This window comes from Dendrobates tinctorius, unplaced genomic scaffold (assembly GCF_039654945.1).
Source record: "Dendrobates tinctorius isolate UK_male_01 unplaced genomic scaffold, ASM3965494v1 ptg000548l, whole genome shotgun sequence".
Taxonomy (NCBI): domain Eukaryota; kingdom Metazoa; phylum Chordata; class Amphibia; order Anura; family Dendrobatidae; genus Dendrobates; species Dendrobates tinctorius.
The window spans coordinates 665,643-688,263 of NW_027362206.1; the positions used below are offsets into that span (position 1 = coordinate 665,643).

At 44.6% G+C, this 22,621-nt stretch overlaps 1 protein-coding gene across 2 annotated transcripts in view; it reads right to left on the bottom strand.

The window, feature by feature from the left end:
- The window catches only part of LOC141078375 (T-cell differentiation antigen CD6-like), a 199,385-nt gene that overhangs the window by 69,071 nt on the left and 107,693 nt on the right, over window positions 1-22,621 (bottom strand). For both annotated transcript variants that reach the window (XM_073565123.1, XM_073565122.1), the window contains exon 9: window positions 16,276-16,380. In XM_073565123.1, the coding sequence (XP_073421224.1) occupies window positions 16,276-16,380 (105 nt within the window). The remainder of the gene's footprint in view (window positions 1-16,275; window positions 16,381-22,621) is intronic.

Below are 22,621 nucleotides of genomic sequence, written 5' to 3' on the forward strand. Positions count from 1 at the left end.
ACTTGTACATATACAGATACTGGCCAGTGACCGGATCATACATGTACATATACAGATACTGGCCGGTGACCGGATCATACATGTACATATACAGATACTGGCCGGTGACCGAGTCATACATGTACATATACAGATGCTGGCTGCTGACCGGATCGTACATTTACATATACAGATACTGGCCGGTGACCGGATCATACATGTACATATACAGATACTGGCCGGTGACCGGGTCATACATGTACATATACAGATAATGGCCGCTGACCGAATCAGACATGTACATACACAGATACTGGCCGGTGACCGGATTATACATGTACATATACAGACGCTGGCTGCTGACTGGATCGTACATGTACATATACAGATACTGGCCGGTGACCGGATCATACATGTACATATACAGATACTGGCCGGTGACCGGATCATACATGTACATATACAGATACTGGCCGGTGACCGGGTCATACATGTACATATACAGATACTGGTCGCTGACCGGATCATACATGTACATACACAGATACTGGCCGGTGACCGGATCATACATGTACATATACAGATACTGGCCGGTGACCGGGTCACACATGTACATATACAGATAATGGCCGCTGACCGGATCATACATGTACATACACAGAAACTGGCTGGTGACCGGATCATACATGTACATATACAGATAATGGCCGGTGACCGGATCATACATGTACATATACAGATACTGGCCAGTGACCGGATCATACTTGTTCATATACAGATACTGGCCAGTGACCGGATCATACATGTACATATACAGATACTGGCCGGTGACCGGATCATACATGTACATACATGAGGATATATATGAGGATGTAAGCTCTCAAATGGACCCAGGAGACTCATTGGATGTCATTTATCTCGACTTCTCTAAAGCATTTGACACTGTCCCACATAAAAGATTGGTAAGTAAGAGGAGAAAGCTCGGGCTAGGGGAAAATGTGTGTAGATGGGTAGGTAGCTGGCTTAGTGATAGAAAACAAAGAGTGGTTATTAATGGGGCATCCTCAGATTGGGCCAGGGTTACTAGTGGGGGACCACAGGGGTCTGTATTGGGCACTCTACTATTTAATATCTATAATAATAAATGCCCTAAGCAGCTTCCGGTTGTAACAACTTCCGTCCAGTTGTAACCGGTGACGTCACCGCACACCTCTTTCCCTGTTAACCCTCAACACACACACTCCTCTCACCTTTCACCATCTCCACTCACTCTTTCACTCCAGATACGACCCTTTCTCTCACTCCGTCTCTCATACTCACGCCGTCATCGCCGCTGATCCACGATCCCCGACATCTTCTTCCGCCGGCGCCATCCTGGATCCAGACGTCCTCCACGCCGGCGACATGTTCTTGCGGCGACGCCATTTTGGATCGGCAAAATCCTGCGATAGTCAAGATGGCGTCACCGCAAGAACATGTCGCCGGCGTGGAGGACGTCGGGATCCAAAATGGCGTCGGCGAAATCTCGCGAGATTTCGCCAACGCCATTTTGGATCCCGACGACATCCACGGCGGCGACATGTTCCTGCGGCGACGCTATTTTGGATCGGCGAAATCCCTAGATACTCAAGATGGCGTCGCCGCAAGAACATGTCGCCGGCGTGGACAACGTCTGGATCCAGGATGGCGCCGGCGGAAGAAGATGTCGGGGATCGTGGAGCAGCGGAGATGACGGCGTGAGTATGAGAGACGGAGTGAGAGAAAGGGTCGTATCTGGAGTGAAAGAGTGAGTGGAGATGGTGAAAGGTGAGAGGAGTGTGTGTGTTGAGGGTTAACAGGGAAAGAGGTGTGATGCTATCGCATCCTCCTGATGCGATAGCATCAGGCCATAATCTAGTATTTATTAATGATCTAGTGGATGGTTTACACAGTAAAATATCAGTATTTGCAGATTATACAAAACTATGTAAGGTAGTTACCACAAAGGAGGACAGTTTGCAACTACAGACAGATTTGAGTAAATTGGAGAATTGGGCCGAAAAATGGCAAATGAGGTTTAACACATATAAGTGTAAGGTTCTGCACATGGGAAGGAGAAACAGATGCTACAATTACTGACTAAATGGGAAACTGCTGGGGAAATCAGACATGGAAAAAGACTTAGGCCTATTAGTCAATAAGAAGCTAAATTAGAGTGCCCAGTGTCAGGCAGCTGCCACCAAAGCAAATAGGGTCATGGGATGCATTAGAAGAGGTCTCGGGACACGAGATGAAAACATAATTCTCCCTCTGTACAAATCACTCGTCAGACCACACTTGGAGGATTGTGTGCAATTTTGGACGCCGGTGCTCAAGAAAGATATTACTGATCTTGAATGGGTTCAAAGGCGGGCTACTAAAATGATAAATGGAGTTGGTTGACTACAATACCCAGAAAGGTTATCAAAATTAGGTCTATTTACTCTAGAAAAGAGAAGACTTAGGGGAGACCTAATATATATGTACAAGTATATCAGAGGGCAATACAGAGATCTCTCCAATGAACTGTTTGTACCAAGGACTGTGACAAGAACAAGGGGGCATTCTCTTCGTTTGGAGGAAAGACAGTTTCTGCACCAGCATAGAAGAGGGTTCTTCACGGTAAGAGCAGTGAGGCTCTGGAATTCTCTTCCTGAGGAAGTGGTGATGGCCAACTCACTGGATGAATGTAAGAAAGGAGTGGATGCTTTTCTTGTGAGTAACAGTATAGAAGGTTACGTATAACAGAATATTATAGGTAGATGGTTGACCCAGCTTAGGGGAAGGACACACAAGTACTTAAGGAGAGGGGACCCTGCCCGCGAGGGCTCACAGTCTACAGGGATAGGTGAGGATACAGTAAGAGAGGGTAGAGCAGGTCGTGCGGTGGTTCAGTAGACCGAAGATCACTGCAGGCTGTAGGCTTGTCGGAACAGGTGGGTCTTTAGGTTCTTCTTGAAGGTTTCCATTGATGGTGAGAGTCTGATGTGTTGCGGCAGAGAGTTCTAGAGTATGGGGGAGGCACGGGAGAAGTCTTGTATGCGGTTGTGGGAAGAAGAGATAAGAGGGGAGTAGAGAAGGAGATCTTGAGATGATCGAAGGTTGCGTGCGGGTAGGTACCTAGAGACCATGTCACAGATGTATGTAGGAGACAGGTTGTGGATGGCTTTGTATGTCATGGTTTTGGAGCCTTCAGAGTCCTCCTGGATGGAGAAAGAAAAACGTTGTGAAGAAGAAACGGAGAGTGGTGGTCATGGGGGATTCCCTGTTGAGAGAAACAGAGGCCGCTATCTGCAGACCGGATATAACTTCAAGAGAAATGTGCTGTCTTCCAGGTGCAAAAATTAAAGATGTGTCTGACAGGATATCAGGACTCTTCAGACCTACAGATGACTACCCATTCCTGCTACTACACTTGGGGACAAATGACACCGCAAGAAACGACCTGGAAACCATCTGCAGAGACTTTGAAGACTTAGGCAAGAAAGTGAAAGAACTGGGAGCGCAGGTGGTCTTCTCTTCCATCCTCCCAGTGGATGGCCATGGAACAAGGAGGTGGAATGAGATTCTGCAGGTGAACAACTGGCTACGTCGATGGTGCCGTCAGCAACTATTTGGATTTATGGATCACGGAGTCAATTACCTTTACGATGGACTACTTGCTAGAGATGGGGTGCACCTTACGAAGACTGGAAAACATGTATTTGGAAGTCGCCTTGCTACACTTGCAAGGAGAGCTTTAAACTAGAACAACATGGGAAGGGAAGCAAAAGACCAGAAAAAGCCATACACCTGACAAATGCTATTGAGAACTCTGCTATTAGAAGTGGAAAGGAAGAACAAAGACGAAAGAATCTAATTAATACAAATATTGGAGAAAGAGAAACCAATCATAAACTAAAATGTTTCTATACTAATGCACAAAGCATGGGCAACAAACAAGGAGAATTGGAACTACTAACACAGGAAAAGAAATATGATGTCATTGGAATCACTGAAACTTGGTGGGACAATACACATGATTGGAATACAAGACTAGAAGGTTACAAGTTATTTGCAAGAAACAGACTTTATAAACGAGGAGGAGGTGTCGCATTGTATGTTAGAAATGCGTATATCTGCACAGAGATTGAAGCTTCAGAGACTGGGAGTTCTGTGGAAACTGTTTGGGTAAGAATACAAGGACAGAACAATGGAAAGGACACCATTGTAGGCATTTACTACAGGCCGCCTGTGCAAGCTGAAGATATTGATGAACTCTTTATGCATCAAATGGCCAAGTTCTCCAAAAAATATGACATAGTTGTCATGGGAGATTTCAACTATCCAGACATTTGTTGGGAATCTCTCTCAGGCAAAACTAACAGGTCAAGGAAATTCTTATCCTCTCTTGTTGACAACTTTATCTTCCAAAAGGTAGGGGAGAAAACAAGGGGAACTGCTACCTTGTATCTAATCCTTATAAACAGGGAGGAAATGGTTGAGGAGGTAAAAGTGGCTGGGACCCTAGGAGGTAGCGACCATGCTATTTTAGAATTTTGGATAACTAGAGGCGGAAGACCTGTGAAGACTCAGATGTCAAGGTTAGATTTCAGAAAGGCAGATTTTAAGGGATTCAGAAAGAGAATTGGAGGGATCCAATGGCTGGATATCCTTAAAGACAAAAATGTCCAGGAAGGATGGGAAATCTTGAAAAATGAAATTCTCAAAGCACAATTGTTAACAATTCCGAAAAGAGGGAAGAATAGGAAGCATTTAAGGAAGCCAGGATGGATGAACACAGAACTTAAGCACAAGCTAAAAAGGAAGAAAAAAATGTTTACAAAATGGAAAGAGGGAGGCATATCTAAAGAAGAATATAATGCTGTCTGCAGAACCTGCAGGGCACAAATCAGATTAGTAAAGCTGACAATGAATTGAGGCTTGCAAGAGATGTCAAAAGCAATAATAAAGGATTTTGGGGATATGTCAAAAGTAAAAGAAAAGTCAAAGATGCTATAGGATTTTTACAGGATGAAAAGGATGAAATGGTAAGACAGGATGTTGAGAAGGCCGAACCTTTAAATTCCTATTTTGCATCTGTCTTCTCTCAGAAAGGAAATGTAACATCAAATATTCTTCACTGTCCTATTAAGGGAATAGAAGAATCCAGGATATCTATAAACAGAAATATATTGAGGAAACACTTAGCTAACCTAAATAAATTCAAGTCTCCAGGTCCAGATGAATTACACCCCAGAGTACTGAAGGAGATAGCAGAAGAAATCTTTGAACCCCTCTCCATAATCTTTGAAAATTCTTGGAGAACAGGAGAAGTCCCAGAAGACTGGAGAAGAGCGAATGTTGTTCCTATCTTCAAAAAGGGGAAGAAGGTGGACCCAGGCAACTGTAGGCCGGTGAGTCTGACTTCTATACCAGGAATGATCTTTGAGCAAATTATTAAACAACATGTATGTCAGTACCTGGATAAGAATGAAGTGATTAAACAGAGTCAGCATGGGTTTGTAACTAATAAGTCATGTCAGACTAACTTAATTTCCTTCTATGACGGAATCACTGATTGGGTGGATCAAGGAAATGCTGTAGATATAGTATATCTTGACTTCAGCAAAGCATTTGACAAAGTATCTCATACAATCCTTATTGAAAAAATGACTAAGTATGGAATGGACAAGGCAACTGTTAGGTGGATTCATAACTGGCTTAGTGATCGGACCCAAAGAGTGGTCGTAAATGGCTGCACATCCAGTTGGAAGAATGTCTCAAGTGGGGTACCACAGGGCTCTGTCCTGGGCCCTGTATTGTTCAACATCTTTATCAACGATTTAGATGAAGGAATTGAGGGTAAACTGATTAAATTTGCTGATGACACAAAGCTAGGAGGGATAGCTAATACTAGAGAAGAGAGAGAGAGGATTCAAAAAGATATAAATAAACTGGAGAAGTGGGCAGCAACTAACAGAATGGTTTTTAACAGGGAAAAATGCAAAGTACTACATCTGGGCAATAAAAATGAAAAAAACATATACAGAATGGGAGGAATAGGGCTAAGCAACAGCACATGTGAAAAAGACTTGGGTATACTAATAGATCACAGACTGAATATGAGTCAACAGTGTGAAGCAGCAGCAAAAAAGACAAATGCAATTCTAGGATGTATTAACAGAAGCATACAGTCTAGATCACGTGAAGTCATTATTTCCCTTTACTCCTCTTTGGTCAGACCTCATCTGGAATATTGTGTCCAGTTTTGGGCACCACATTTTAAAAAAGACATCAACAAACTGGAGCAAGTTCAGAAAAGAGCGACCAGAATGGTGACCGGTCTGCAAACCCTGTCTTATGAGGAAAGGTTGCAGGATTTGGGAATGTTTAGTTTGCAAAAGAGAAGACTGAGAGGAGACTTAATAGTTGTCTACAAATATCTAAAGGGCTGTCACATTGTAGAAGGATCAACTTTATTCTCATTTGCACAAGGAAAGACTAGAAGCAATGGGATGAAACTGAATGGGAGGAGACACAGATTAGATATTAGAAAAAACTTTTTGACAGTTAGAGTGATCAATGAGTGGAGCAAGCTGCCACGAGAAGTGGTGAGTTCTCCTTCAATGGATGTCTTCAAACAGAGGCTGGACAGACATCTGACTGGGATGATTTAGCGAATCCTGCTTTGAGCAGGGGGTTGGACCAGATGGCCCAGGAGGTCCCTTCCAACTCTACGATTCTATGATTCAATAGGAAGCCAGTGAAGGACCTGGCATAGGGGGGAGGCTGGGGAATAGCGGGGAGACGGGTGGATTAGTTGGGCAGCAGAGTGTAGGATAGATTGGAGCGGAGCCAGAGTGCTAGATGGGAGGCCAGAGCGTAGGAGGTTGCAGCAGTCGAGGCGGGAGATGATAAGAGCATGCACTAGTGTTTTTGTGGCTTCGTGGTTGAGGAATGAGCGGATGCGGGAAACATTTTTGAGTTTGAGGCGGCAGGAGGAGGCGAGAGCTTGGATGTGTGGTTTGAAAGAGAGCGCAGAGTCGAGGATCACCCCAAGGCACCGAGCGTGCAGGACTGGGGAAAGAGAGCAGCCATTGACATTGATGGATAGGTCTGGTGGAGAGGTAGAGTCAGATGGGGGAAAGATGATGAATTCTGTTTCGTTCATGTTCAGTTTGAGAAAGCGAGCAGAGAAGAAGGCTGAGATAGCAGACAGACATTGTGGGATTTCAGTGAGTAAAGAGGCGAGGTCGGGTCCAGATAGGTAGATCTGCGTGTCATCGGCGTAGAGGTGATACTGCAAACCGTGGGATTCTATGAGCTGTCCCAAGCCAAAGGTGTAGATGGAGAATAGTAGGGGTCCTAGGACAGAGCCTTGAAGAACACCGACAGGGGGCGAGGTGAGGAGGTGGTGTGTGAGAGGGAGACAGTGAATGTTCGGTCCGTTAGGTATGATGAGATCCAGGATAGGGCAAAACCTGTGATGCCAAGAGATGAGAGAGTCTGTAGCAGGAGGGAATTGTCTACGGTGTCGAAGGCAGAGGACAGGTCCAGAAGAAGGAGGACAGAGTACATATACAGATACTGGCCGGTGACCAGATCATACATGTACATATACAGATACTGGCCAGTGACCAGATCATACATGTACATACACAGATACTGGCCGGTGACCGGATCATACATGTACATATACAGATACTGGCTGGTGACCGGATCATACATGTACATATACACAGATACTGGCTTGGTGACCAGATCATACAAGTACATATACACAGATACTGGCTGTGTGACCGGATCATGCATGTACATATACAGATACTTGCCGGTGACCGGATCATACATGTACATAAACAGGTACTGGCCAGTGACCGTATTATACATGTACATATACAGATACTGGATTGGTGACCGGATCATACATGTACATATACAGATACTGGCCAGTGACCGGATCATACATGTACATATACACAGATAATGGCTTGGTGACCTGATCATACATGTACATATACAGATACTTGCCGGTGACCGGATCATACATGTACATATACAGATGCTGGCCGGTGACCAGATCATACATGTACATATACAGATACTGGCTTGGTGACCGGATCATACATGTACATATACAGATACTGGCTTGGTGACCGGATCATACATGTACATATACACAGATAATGGCTTGGTGACCGGATCATTCATGTACATATACAGATACTGGCCGGTGACTGGATCATACATGTACATATACAGATACTGGCCGGTGACTGGATCATACATGTACATATACAGATACTGGCCGGTGTCCGGATCATACATGTACATACACAGATACTGGCCGGTGACAGTATCATACATGTACATATACAGATACTGGCCGGTGCACGGATCATACATGTACATATACAGATACTGGCCGGTGACAGTATCATACATGTACATATACAGATACTGGCCGGTGACAGTATCATACATGTACATATACAGATACTGGCCAGTGACCGTATCATACATGTACATATACAGATACTGGCCGGTGTCCGGATCATACATGTACATATACAGATACTGGCCGGTGACAGTATCATTCATGTACATATACAGATACTGGCCGGTGCACGGATCATACATGTACATACACAGATACTGGCCGGTGACAGTATCATACATGTACATATACAGATACTGGCCGGTGACAGTATCATTCATGTACATATACAGATACTGGCCGGTGCACGGATCATACATGTACATATACAGATACTGGCCGGTGACAGTATCATACATGTACATATACAGATACTGGCCGGTGACAGTATCATACATGTACATATACAGATACTGGCCAGTGACCGTATCATACATGTACATATACAGATACTGGCCGGTGTCCGGATCATACATGTACATATACAGATACTGGCCGGTGCCCGGATCATACATGTACATATACAGATACTGGCCGGTGACCGTATCATACATGTACATATACAGATACTGGCCGGTGACCGGATCATTCATGTACATATACAGATACTGGCCGGTGACCGTATCATACATGTACATATACAGATACTGGCCGGTGACCGGATCATTCATGTACATATACAGATACTGGCCGGTGCCCGGATCATACATGTACATATACAGATACTGGCCGGTGCCCGGATCATACTTGTATATATACAGATACTGGCCGATCACCGGGTCATACAGGTTTTAAGCCCCCGTCACACACAGCGAGATCGCTAGCGAGATCGCTGCAGAGTCACAAGTTTTGTGACGCAACAGCGATCTCACCAGCGAGATCGCTGTGTGTGGCACCTATCTGCATCCAGCCCCCCTGCCGCTGTTCATACTCGAATGGCCTGGACATTTTTTTGATCGTTGGTCTCCCGCTGGTGACAGGCGGGAGACCAGCGATCAGCGAGCTGGACGCTGGTTTCTATTGTAAACCGCGGGTAACTAAGGGCGCGCGTCACTTAGTTACCCGCTGTGTACCTTAGTTACCAGTGTGCAGGTGCAGGGAGCTGGTATCCAAGGTACACAGTGGGTAACTAAGCGACATGCGCGCTTGTTACCCGCGTCGTCGCTGTCCTGATCACTGCTGAGAACTGGCTGTTTGGCAGCTCACCAGCGATCATGTAGCGACACACCAGTGATCCTGATCAGGTCATATCGTTGTCGGGATCGCTGGTGCATCGCTATGTGTGACGAGGACATTAGAGATTCATTCTGTAGGGTAGGCACCGAGCCTATTTATATGCAGAGCTAGCCAGGTACACCTAATCAGAGCCTGCAGAGCTAGGATTCAACCTTAGCCTACCTGGCATTGCTACATACTCTCCCCCTCTCCCAAAAAGTGAGGTCTGGGAACCATCTGACAACCCACCGTGCCACTTTACTAAAGCTAAGAATAATAATATAATTTCTATAGTGCCAATATATTCTGCAGCACTTTACATTTTAGAGGGAAGCTGCGTGTTTAGCCGCAGTCAGGGAGAGGAGTGTCCTGGGAGCACCAGCATCGTGCAGGCCAATGTCCGCCGTCTCCCGCCACCAGAGAGGGAGAGGAACGTGCAGTGTGTGCCCAGTGACAAACAGAGGTGCAGTGTGCCGGTGACTACAGAGAACAAGGTGCCAAACGCTTTGTGCCCATTAGTACAGCGCATGTGCCACATTAGCGGGACCAGGTATGGGACTGACACTTTTACCCTGAGGTTTGCCAATTTATATCTGCTGAGCCACGTTGGGCTCATACAGTACTGTAGTTTGCACCCTTTTCAGCCACTGTAGCATATGGACTAGGCTCAGCGAAAGGTACCAAAGGCGGACCGCTGCCGCCAGAAGATGGGGCATTCATGCCAACAAGAACCCTTTGGAAAAGACACCGCACCAGCCGTTGCCGGCGTCATTGACTTCCCAGCAGTAGACACAGTTTGAGGAACTTCTGACACAAGTGTTTCACAAGAACTGCTGTTACCTGATCCTTTATTCTTGAACTCTGCCTATCCTTTGCAAAACTGAACAGTTTATTCCCTCATTTTACTGTTAACCTACCTGTGTCTAGTATTCCCCTGTTATTAAAGTTGTTAACCCTTGCTCTGCTTCCTGTCCGTCACTACATCCCAGTTACACTGGCATGTTTAAATGAGGAGGGAAAGATACCAGATGGGAGAGAGAGGTTGAATATTTTTGTTAGGTGAGTGGTGACATCAGGGGAAAGGGACTGGAGGAGATGTGATGGAATAGGGTCACTGGTGTAAGTAGTAGGGTGAGAAGATGCAAGGATCCTGATCACTTCTTCTTCTGTGACTGGTTCAAAGACAGAAAGTGAGATAAATGCAGTGTGGGAGGGAGGACAGTGCATGGAATGAGGGGATTGGGAGAGAATTTCCTGTCAGATATGGTCAACAGCGTGATGAAGCATCAAAAAAGGCAAACACAGTTCTAGTTAAGAGAAGCATTAAGTATAGATCACATGAATTAATTATCCCCCTGTGTTCTTCCTTGGACAGGCCTCAACTGGAATATCGCGTTCCCTTCTGGGCACCACATTTTAAAAAAGACATTAAAAAACTAGAGCAAGTGAGCAGACTGTAAAGTATGTCCTGTGAGAAATGGTTAAAGGATCTGAGAATGTTTAGCTTGCAAAAAAGAAGGCTAAGAGTAGACAATAGCTGTCAACAAATATGTGAAGGGCTGTCACAGTGTAGAGGGATCATCATTATTCTCATTTGCACAAGGAAAGACTAGAAGCAATGGGATGAAACTGAATGGGAGGAGACACAGATTAGATATTAGAAAAATCTTTTTGATAGTGAGGGTGATCAATAAGTGGAACAGGCTGCCACCATAGGTGGTGAATTCTCTTTCAATGGAAGTCTTCAAAGAGAGGCTGGACAGACATCTGTCTGGGATGATTTAGTAACTCCCTTCCAACTCTAGCATTACATTATTTTTTTCTTTGAAACAATGGCCAGACCGTCAGCACTGAGGTCAGTGGTTGGGGTCTACACTCTAGGATTGAAGAGGAAATGAAAAGTTTCAAAGAGAAATTTAGGATTGTTGAATAGAGAGGTAATCAGGGTGTTGAAATAGATTTGTTTGGAGAGGTGAAGATTTGTATGTTTTAAGCATAATGGATGAAATCTTCTAACAGATTGGATTTTTCCATAGACATTTATTAAATCCTTTATTTGAAATAAAGACACTGACTCCTTTATTTGTCCCAAGAAGATCCGATGATTTGAAGAGCAGTCACATCAGTAATCACGCTCCTACAGTGTGTAGCGCTGAGCTGCCATGAGAAAGTTGTCATGCAGCAAGTGGTGCTGTAAGTGAGGAGACCGGGGTTCATCAGCTATGAACTCTGGAGAACTTTTGTCATGGTCCAGTCCGGAGTTTATTTTCTGCTGTCTTCACTCTGGACTGGGCATGCGGGTGTTAAGCTCCTCAGCCTCGTTCTGGAGCTAACTGGGCTATTTCTGTCTCTTACAACCTGCTGACCAGTGTTAGTGATAGCTCAAGCTTCCAGTTTAGAGCCTCTGACCCTTGTACCTTGGTGATCCTCCTGCCTCTGACTACTATCCACGTGTATGACCGGGACTGATCTCTGACCCCGTCTCTTGGTATTCGTCTCTGCTCCTACGTTTCCTCTCATTTGACTTGATTTGGCATTTGACTTCCCAGCTTGTACCCCGACCACGTATTTTGCCTCATGTTTCTGGACCCTGTGCCCATGTTTTGGCTTTCTGACCCTCAGCTTGGTATTTTGACTACGTGTATTGCTGCTCCTTCTGGTACGTCTGCTCCTGCTAGTTTCTGACTCGGTTCATCTGACCATTCTCTCTCGTTACCTGTCACACCTGTGCTATTGCTCAGTGTTTGCTACTTAGTGTGTAACATCTCTTCCCTCACCAGCTCCCCCTGGTGGAGGTTTCACTACAGCTTTTTCATGGTAGCGCATACTGCATGAGATTACACTCCTGTCTCAGTGTGAGTCAGCCAGCGTGGATAGTAGTCACATCACTCATGTGACCGTTATCGAAATCATCCAGATCTTCATGGGACAGATATGGATTATCTTCTCGTCGGACAGGTGAGGAATATGGTTGTTTATTATTTTTTGTCTATTACAGTTGGTATGGGCATCGGAGAATTATCTTCACATCAAACAGGTATGAAATATGGTGGTTTATTATTTTCTGTCTGTCTTTTACAGATGATATGGTCTTCAGTTGATTAGATTTAAAAGTGAGTATAACTTTGTTTTTTATTTTTATCTCAAATAAAGGAGTCAGTGTCTTTATTTCAATTATAGGACTTTATTCTGGCTGTGTCATTTTTGAAGTCTAACTACGGGATTAGTAGTGGGGGCATCTTATTGATGCCTCTCTATTACTAACACCTGGGCTTGATGTCAGCGGCCATAAAACAGCTGACATCAACCCTAAACCTATTGCCCCACTTGCCATCGCACTACAGCAGGTGGGAGGCAAAGCGCCAGAATTGGCGCATCTAATAGATTCGCTTTTTTTGGGGCGGCTGCAGGCTGCTATTTTTAGGCAGGAGAGGGGGCAATTTCCATGGCCCCTTACCAGTCTGAGAATACTAGCCCCCAACTGTCTGCTTTAGCTTGGCTGGTTGTCAAAAAATGGGGAGAGTCCACACATGAGTTTTTAATATTTAATTAAATTAAAAAAACGGTGTGGGGACCCCTCTATTCTTAATAATCAGCCATGATAAAGCTGATAGCCAAGGGTTACAGAGGTTGGTTTTGCCTGCACTGGTTATCGAAAATAGAAGAGACCCGCACATCATTTTTTTATTTATAGCACAGGCACCAACGGACGAATACTCTCATCAGCCTCACCTGCTCTTACTGCTATCAGCAACAGCAGGCTTATGCTGATGAGACTAGTACTCGCTCATCAGCTGACTTCTTTGACTGGCAGTAATATTTTTACCATTTGTCACAGTTGTGGCTCACATACTGTAATCTTACAGCTTAAGAACATCAGCTCTCTGAGTGGCGGTAACTAACTTACCGGCAACTAGAACCGCCAGTGTTTCTTGCGTTGTCACACAGATAACAGCGTAGGAAACAGCTCATGTTCGGGGTGCTGAACCTGAACAGTTATATGGACTTCCTGGAGAAGTCAGTATTCGGGGTCTGGAGAAAGCTGGACTCCGAGACAGCACAGAGGCACTAATCATAGCAGCACAAGAGCAAGCACTAAGCACCAGATCCATAGAAGCAGGAATCCACCACACAAGACAAGACCCAAGGTGCAGACTATGCAAAGGAACCTCAGAAACCGTCCAACACATAGTGGCAGGATGCAAAATGCAGGAACCGCATATACCGAACGCCACAACAAAGTAGCGGGATTTGTATACAGGACCATCTGTGCAGTATATGGGCTAAGTCCCCCTAAGTCCAGGTGGGAGACACCAGAGAAAGTGGTGGAAAATGAAAGGGCTAAAATCCTGGGGGACTTCAAGATCCAGACGGATAAGCGGGTGTTGGCTAACCAACCAGACATTGTCATAGTAGACAAAGATCAGAAGACAGCAATGATAATAGGTGTGACAGTGTCAAGTGACAGCAACATCAGAAAGAACTAAGAGAAGCTGGAGAAATACCAGGGCCTCAATGGAGAACTGGAGAAGATGTGGAAGGTGAAGGCAGCAGTGATTCCATTGGGGATAGGAGCACTTGGAGCAGTGACCCCTAAGTTGGAAGAATGACTACAACAGATCCCAGGAGCAACATCTGAGCTCTGTCCAGAAAAGCGCAATGCTGGGAGCAACTAAGATCCTGTGCAGAACCCTTAAACTCCCAGGGCTCTGGTAGAGGACCCGAGAATGAGAAAGGACAACAAAGACCAGAAAGAAGTTTATATATATGCTCAAAAGTTTACATACCCCGGCAGAATTTTTGCATTCTTGGCCTTTTTTCAGAGAATATGAACGATAACACCAAAACTTTTTCTCCACTCATGGTTAGAGGTTGGGTGAAGCCATTTATTGTCAAACTACTGTGTTTCTCTATTTAAATCTTAATGACAACCTAAAACATCAAAATGACCCTGATTAAAAGTTCACATACCTCATTTCTTAATACCGTGTATTGCCCCCTCTAACATCAATGACAGCTTGAAGTCTTTTGTGGTGGTTATGGATGAGGTTCTTTATTTTTTCAGATGGTAAAGCTGCCCACTCTTCTTGGCAAAAAGCCTCCAGTTCCTGTAATTTCCTGGGTTCTCTAGCATGAACTGTGTGCTTGAGATCTCCCCGGAGTGGCTCAATGATATTGAGGTCAGGAGTGGAGACTGAGATGGCCACTCCAGAACCTTCACGTTGTTCTGCTATAGGCAATGACAGGTTGACTTGACCTTGTGTTTTGGATCGTTGTCATGTTGGAACGTCCAAGTACGTCCCATGCGCAGCTTCCAGGATAATGATTGCAAATTTCCCTCCAGTATTTGCTGATAATGTGCTGCATTTATCTTTCCTTCAACTTTTACCAAGTTTCCTGTGACTTTGTCGCTTACACATCCCCAAAACATCAGCGATCCACCTCTGTGCTTTACAGTAGGAATGGTGTTCCTTTCATCGTGGGCCTTGTTGATCTCTCACCAAATATAACGTTTATGGTTGTGGCCAAAAAGATCAATTTTGGTCTCATCACTCCAAATTACCTTGTTCCAGAAGTTTTGAGGCTTGTCTCTGTGCTGTTTTGCTTATTGTAGGTGAAATACTATGTGGCATTAGCTCAGTAATGGATTTCTTCTGGCGACTCGACCATGCAGCCCATTTTTCTTTAAGTGCCTCCTTATTGTGCATCTTGAAACAGTCACACCGCTAGTTTTCAGAGAGTCCTGCATTTCAGCTCATGTAATTTGTGGGTTTTTCTGTGCATCCCAACCAATTTTCCTTGCAGTTGTGGACGAAATTCTTGTTGGTCTACCTGACCGTGGTTTTGTTTTTAAAGAACCCCTGATTTTCCATTTGTTAGTCACAGTTTGAACACTGCTGACTGGCATTATCAATTCCTTGGATATCTTTTTGTATCCCTTTCCTGTTTTATATAGTTCAACTACCTTTTTCCGTAGATCCGTTGACAATTATTTTGCTTTCCACATAACTCATAATCCAGAAATGTCAGTGGCTGGATTAAAGATGCAAGAGTCTGTCTGGATCCCAGAAACTTACTTAGCTTTTATGCACACACACTGATTACAGCGCAAACATGTCACAGGTGAGGATGTTACCTTTAGTAGCCATTCACATCCATTTGTGTCAACTTCTGTGCATGTTATCAGGCCAAAATCACCAGGGTATGTGAACTTTTGAACAGGATCATTTGGATGTTTTGGTTTGTCATTATGATTTAAAAAGAGAAAACATAGTAGTCTGACAATAAATGGCTTCCCCCAACCACTAACCATGAGTGGAGAAAAAGTTTTGGTGTTATCATTCATATTATCTGAAAAAAAGGCCAAGAAAGCAAAAATTCTGCCAGGGTATGTAAACCTTTGAGCACAACTGTATATATGCACTCATACATACTTTTACTCTTGTCTGTGGGCAGAAATTGACTATGTAGCTGTATCTATAAGCAGAGCGCTTATGGGCAGGTTATCAGGACATGTAACAAGACCGACACTCCCGAGATGATATCAGCTGACTTTTGATGCCATACACACTATTAATAGTGATGTCTTTCTCTAATCAGAACTAAACATTTTCTAGATGAACACATGAAAGGGGTGTACTCACCACGAAATGTCACCAAAGGCATTAGGCTGGCGTCACTAGAGCCATAATCATCTTTGTCTTCCATGGTGGTAATTATGGTAGGCACTAGTGGGATGGAAGCTGGTACTAAAACAATGAAATAGCAAAGATTCATAAAAAATGTACATAACAGTAAAATAAATATATAACAGTACAAAACATATAACACTGTACAACATATACTACCCAATGATACCAAGGAGACTAGAGATCCTTCTACGCACTAATACCATAGAGAATATGGAGCCTACCAACCACTGACCCCATGAAGACTAGAGAGCCTTCCACCCATTGATACCATGGAGACTATGGAGCTATCCACCCACTGATACCATGGAAACGTTGAAGCTTTCAACCCATCATATGGAGCCTACTTCCCACTGACACCATGAAGAGCCTTCATCCCTGATATCAGGGAGGCTATGGAGTCTTTCACGCACTGATACCAGGGAGACTATGAAACTTTTTGCTCACTGATATCATGGAGACTATGGAGCCATCTACCTATGGAGATCATGGAGTCTCCACACAATGATGCCATAGAGACTGTGGAGCTTTCCACACAATTATATCATGGACACTGGGGCATAACAATCACAATCATAAAGGTTGCAACCATGACCATACCCATGGAAAACAGCATGAAACAGAGGGCACCACCTTAGACAAAAGTGATCAACCTCATGAAGGCCAAAACATAATGAGTTTAAAAAAGATGAAAAAGAAGCATGCAAAAACAGGGGATCAACATTGAAATACCATGATTTTATCAACAATCTTAATCAGAAAAAGACAGACTGAACACATATTTTAAAAAAAAGTAAAAAACAAAAAATTGCTGATGAATGCTAGACAAGAACATGGTGGAGTCAATATCTAACCTCCTAAAACCTGCATTTCATTGCAGACCTCACTTAGGATAAAAAAAATTGCACTGGAATGGAATGAAATAACATGCATGAAAAATACTGGAGATGCATATGACTAGATTTCACAAAATATACATTGAAACCGTGTGGAAAATGTTTAGAGATGAGCGAACGTTTCAAGGTTTGGTTCAGTTCGATTCACTGAACGCCCCGACGTTCTCCGAACCGGTTGACGAACGTACCCGAAACCCATTAAGTTCAATGGTAGGCCAAACCTAAAGTATACACAACACCTTAAGGAGTGACAAAAAGCTTTCCAAACAGCTAAAATTAGGGGCAGACACTATGAAAAGTCTCATCAATTGACCCACAGTATAAATTTGCTAATGGCACAGCAGCAGTCAGCTATGCATGAGGTATCAGGTTCTGGGCCAGCATTTCCAGCTTGTGAATTGAAGTTTCAAAGAAGACCTGGTGGTTAAAGGAGCGATGTAAGCCTTCTTTACTCGAAGCCCCGATACCTCATGCAACAGCTAAGGAGAACACGGGCATCAGTTAAAGATAGCACAGCAAGAAGGCGCTCATGTGTCGGGCACTTTCATGTGGTCCAAGTCCATGGTGTGTTGGTGGCAGGGTAACACTCAGGGTTGCTTCCTCCATCCCCTCACGCCAGCCACGGACAACAGAGAGGGAATCATTATACTCTTCATCGCCTGATTGTTGCACGTCCATCATCTCTTCCTCCTCGTTCTTCTCAGTTTGTTCCTGCACCTTCACTAACAATTTTTCTGGTACCATGAGCCCCCCTTGATCGCTGTAATCTACTCTCTCATGGCACTGGCCTGTGCGATGACAGTCCATAACTCAGAGATACTGTTATGCCTTCCACATCCTCCTCTGCTTCCACTACCTCTTCACGCAGACTATTCAAAGTGTGCTCCAGCATGTAGATGGCCGGAATAGTGATACTGATGATGGCATTGTCAGCGCTAACCATCTTAGTAGCCATTTCAAAACTGTACAGAATGGGGCAGAGGTCCTTCATCTGTGCCCACTCTATAAAGCATGATTTGCACCACGACCATACTGCATTGGGCCAGGCTATGCAGAAGGACATACTGCACCAGGGCTCATTGCTACTACCACAGTCGATACAACATGTGCAGAGTGGAAATCCGCCGCATTGGAACATTGCAAAACAAACAGTTAACCGGTAGGCCGAAAGATCTCTGTAGCGATGTAAGTCGATGACCTGCGGGGGGTGCGATCATCAGAAGTGAACACACGGCGACCGTGTTTTCTACAGCAGCACTTCCAGGCAGGGATAATGGTGGAGAAATTGTTGTACCACCAGGTTGAGGACGTGAGCCATGCAAGGCTTACACACGGCCTTCCCTGGCTCCAGTTTCAGTGGAGACAGCAGAAGCTCTAACTCTGCCTGGATAGCTGTCCACAACTCTTGAGCTGTGTGATTGCAATCTCCAAGGCATATTAATTTGAACACTGTCTGATTGCGGTGAGCCATGACTGCGCAGTACAGAGGTGGGGGGGTTCTCCCTGTACTGCTAGAACGCGTGTCTGATTAAGGGAGAGGTTAGAGGCACAAATGAAAGTTCTAGATGAAGTGGAGAAGCCAGAAGCAGTGGAGGAAGTGTTATATACAGAGGTTGGCCTGCAAGTCTTGGAGGATTCAAGGACGTCTGGAGCAGCCCCTTGACCACATGCCCGACAGCCACCAGATAGAGATAGGCGATCACCTGGATGTTTGGGTCTGGCTGAACAGTTACAAAAAGTTGTGGTTTGGGTACCAGAACAGTCAGTGACCGGCGGTGTCGTCATAGAGGTTACCTCTGATCACTGAGGCTGCGTTCCCTGTCGGGATGAACTGCCATGACCTCGGTGAGATCCCGGCTAGCACCAGAAGAAAAACTCACGGTGCTAGCGGGGATCTCACAAAGGTCCCCGCAGGTCATCCCAGCAAGGAACGCAGCCTCAGTGACCGGAGGTAACCTCGATGACGTCACCGCCGGTCATGGACACTGCGCTGTGATTCTCAGCCTGGATGGTCGAATCTTGGCACCGTCCAGGTTGAAAACTGTTTTTCCCCCAGACATGGATTACGGTGTGGGACAGAACGACGGATAGGTGAGGGATATTATTGTTTTTATTTTTGTTGTATTACAGGAGACGAGGAATTCAGTGGAATTAGGTGTTAGGTGAGTATAACTGTGTTTGTTATTTTTAAATAAAAAAGTAAAACTGTTTAGTCTTATTTCTAATAAAATACTTTATTCTTGCTGTGTCTTTATTTACCATATAACTATAGGATTAGTAATGGATATATGTCACATAGATGCCTCTCCAATAGTAATCCGTGGGCTTGATGTCACCTGACAATACAAAACTGACATCAGCCCCACGAATATGAACCTCACTTGCCACAGGGCAAGGGTAAAGCACCAGAATTGGTGCATCTAATAGATGTGCCTTTTCTGGGCAGCTGCTGGCTATTTTTAGACTGGGGGTGGCCAATATCCATGGCTCCTTACCAGCCTGAGAATACCAGCATCCAGCTGTCTGCTTTAGGCTAGTTTCACACTTCAGATTTTTAAATCTGGCGGGCTGCGGCGAAAAGTTGTCAAGCCTGATCCGGTAGAAGCCGCAGCCCGCCGGATCATCTGTTTTTGCCGGATATGGTGCAGAAGAGGGAGAGGGAGAAAGAGTCTTCGCGCATGCGCTCTGCAAAAAAGCGGTCCGGTGCTGTCAAAAATCGTTGCATGCAACGTTTTTTAGCAGACACCGGACAGGCATTTTTTGCCGTTTCCGGCAAAAGCCGGACACGCCGCATGGCCATCAGGCGCAATGCGGCGAAAAATGTAAAAACCGGATCCAGCGCCTGTTGCCACCGGATCGGGCTTTTTTCCCATAGACTTACATTATCGCCGTATGCAACGTTTTTTGACAGCGCCGGACCGCTTTTTTGCAGAGCGCATGCGTGAAGACTCTTTGTTCCTCTCCCTCTCCTGCACCGTATCTGGCAAAAACAGATGATCCAGCGGGCTACGGCTTCTACCGGATCTGGTTTGACAACTTTTCGCCGCAGCCCGCCGGATTTAAAAATCTGAAGTGTAAAACTAGCCTTAGCAAGGCTGGTTGCCAAAAATGAGGGGGATTGTCACAAAATATGAAGACTTTTGTTTATTGTTCTAGTCACACATACAGAGCTCGTTGCATCTCCTTGGTATGGGAATGACATGCAGGTACAGCTCACAGACATTCCACCGCACGAAGCTGCGGCCCCTCTCCTCTTCTCCCCTTCCTCTGGCTGCTACAGCTTTGTGTAATGTGAGACCAGCAGCTAGGCAGGTTTATTGCATTAAACAGATCATAGAATCATAGAATCATAGAATCGGAGAGGTGGAAGGGTCCTCCTGGGACATCTGTTCTAACCTCCTGCTCAAAGCAGGATTCGCTAAATCATCCCAGACAGATGTCTGTCCAGCCTCTGTTTGAAGACTTCTATTGAAGGAGAACTCACCACCTCTCGTGGCAGCCTTTTCCACTCATTGATCATTAACTGTCAAAAAGTTTTTTCTAATATCTAATCTATGTCTCCTCCCATTCAGTTTCATCCCATTGCTTCTAGTCTTTCCTTGTGCAAATGAGAATAAAGTTGATCCTTCTACAATGTGACAGCCCTTGAGATATTTGTAGACAGCTATTAAGTCTCCTCTCAGTCGTCTCTTCTGCAAACTAAACATTCCCAAATCCTGCAACCTTTCCTCATAAGACAGGGTTTGCAGACCGGTCACCATTCTGGTCGCTCTTTTCTGAACTTGCTCCAGTTTGTTGATGTCTTTTTTAAAATGTGGTGCCCAAAACTGGACACAATATTCCAGATGAGGTCTGACCAAAGAGGAGTAGAGGGAAATAATGACTTCACGTGATCTAGACTGTATGCTTCTGTTAATACATCCAAGAATTGCATTTGCCTTTTTTGCTGCTGCATCACACTTTTGACTCATATTCAGTCTGTGATCTATTAGTATACCCAAGTCTTTTTCACATGTACTGTTGCTTAGCCCTATTCCTCCCATTTTGTATATGCTTTTTTCATTTTTATTGCCCAGATGTAGTACTTTGCATTTTTCCCTGTTAAAAACCATTCTGTTAGTTACTGCCCACTTCTCCAGTTTATTTATATATTTTTGAATCCTCTCTCTCTCTTCTCTAGTATTAGCTATCCCTCCTAGCTTTGTGTCATCAGCAAATTTAATCAGTTTACCCTCAATTCCTTCATCTAAATCGTTGATAAAGAGGTTGAACAATACAGGGCCCAGGACAGAGCCCTGTGGTACCCCACTTGAGACATTCTTCCAACAGGATGTGCAGCCATTTATGACCACTCTTTGAGTGTAATCTGATCTGTCTAAAGCACATGGTAATCTGATGTCTCTTTTTTCATGTCAGATCAAATTTAATGACGCAGGGAAGCAGGGCAAATATATTTTTGGAATCTGCATCCTGAAAGCTATCCACAGTGGCATTTTCTGACTTATGCATGGCAGGCATCAGGAGTTGAGAAAAGGGTTCCTTCCTTCACCTAGCCAGCAGACAATTTGTGTTTGGTAGCAATAGAAAGCTAATTTCATAAGAAAAGTGATAGCCCTGCTGCCACTCTACGAGCCTCGCAACCAGAGTTCTAGTAACTTCCAAAAGGGGAGTGCATTCCCTAGCTTCGCCCTCCCAGTGAGGTAATGGGACAGAGAGTTTAAGGTTATGAAGCCCAATTAGGAAGTTGTCATCTTGCTCGAGGAATCAGCTATGAGAGGCAGTGAATTTTGACCTGATGATTTGGGATGTTTCCCCTCCCCCCACCTCCACATGGCGTACCATTGACTGATAACTGTAAGTTTCATATCTTAATCCACTTTTGTTTTGTCATTGCTTGTATATACTGTTATCTGTCTCTCTTTGTAACATCTTTGTACTTTTGTAAATACTGCCTATTCTTTTTGGAGTAAGTTTTAGCTCTATAAACTTACTGCCACGTCTCTGTGCTAAATTCACACTACTGTTGGGTTGGCTCCTGATCTAATATTGATTTTAATATCAGAACTAGGAGCTGGTGGCAGCAAAGTGTGTTCTGTGGTATTTGGTAGATTCTGGAAGGAACGGAACAGAGGTTTTAATTGTGTATTTCTTGCCTGGGACAGGGAATATACATACCGCCCTCCCTGCTATGTACTGGCTATTGTGCACTCGCCCAATAGCCAGTACATAGCAAGGCGGCCTTTCTGGTGACTACTTATCCTAGGTGTAGTTGCCTGACTGACCTGAGGGTAAGGGGGGCGCCAGAGAGCTGCAAGGTCCAAACCGGAAGTGGAAAGTGGGATATAATAAATCCCTGCCGAACTAGGGGCAACCAGACAGCCCCAGTTAATGACAGGGACCCAACG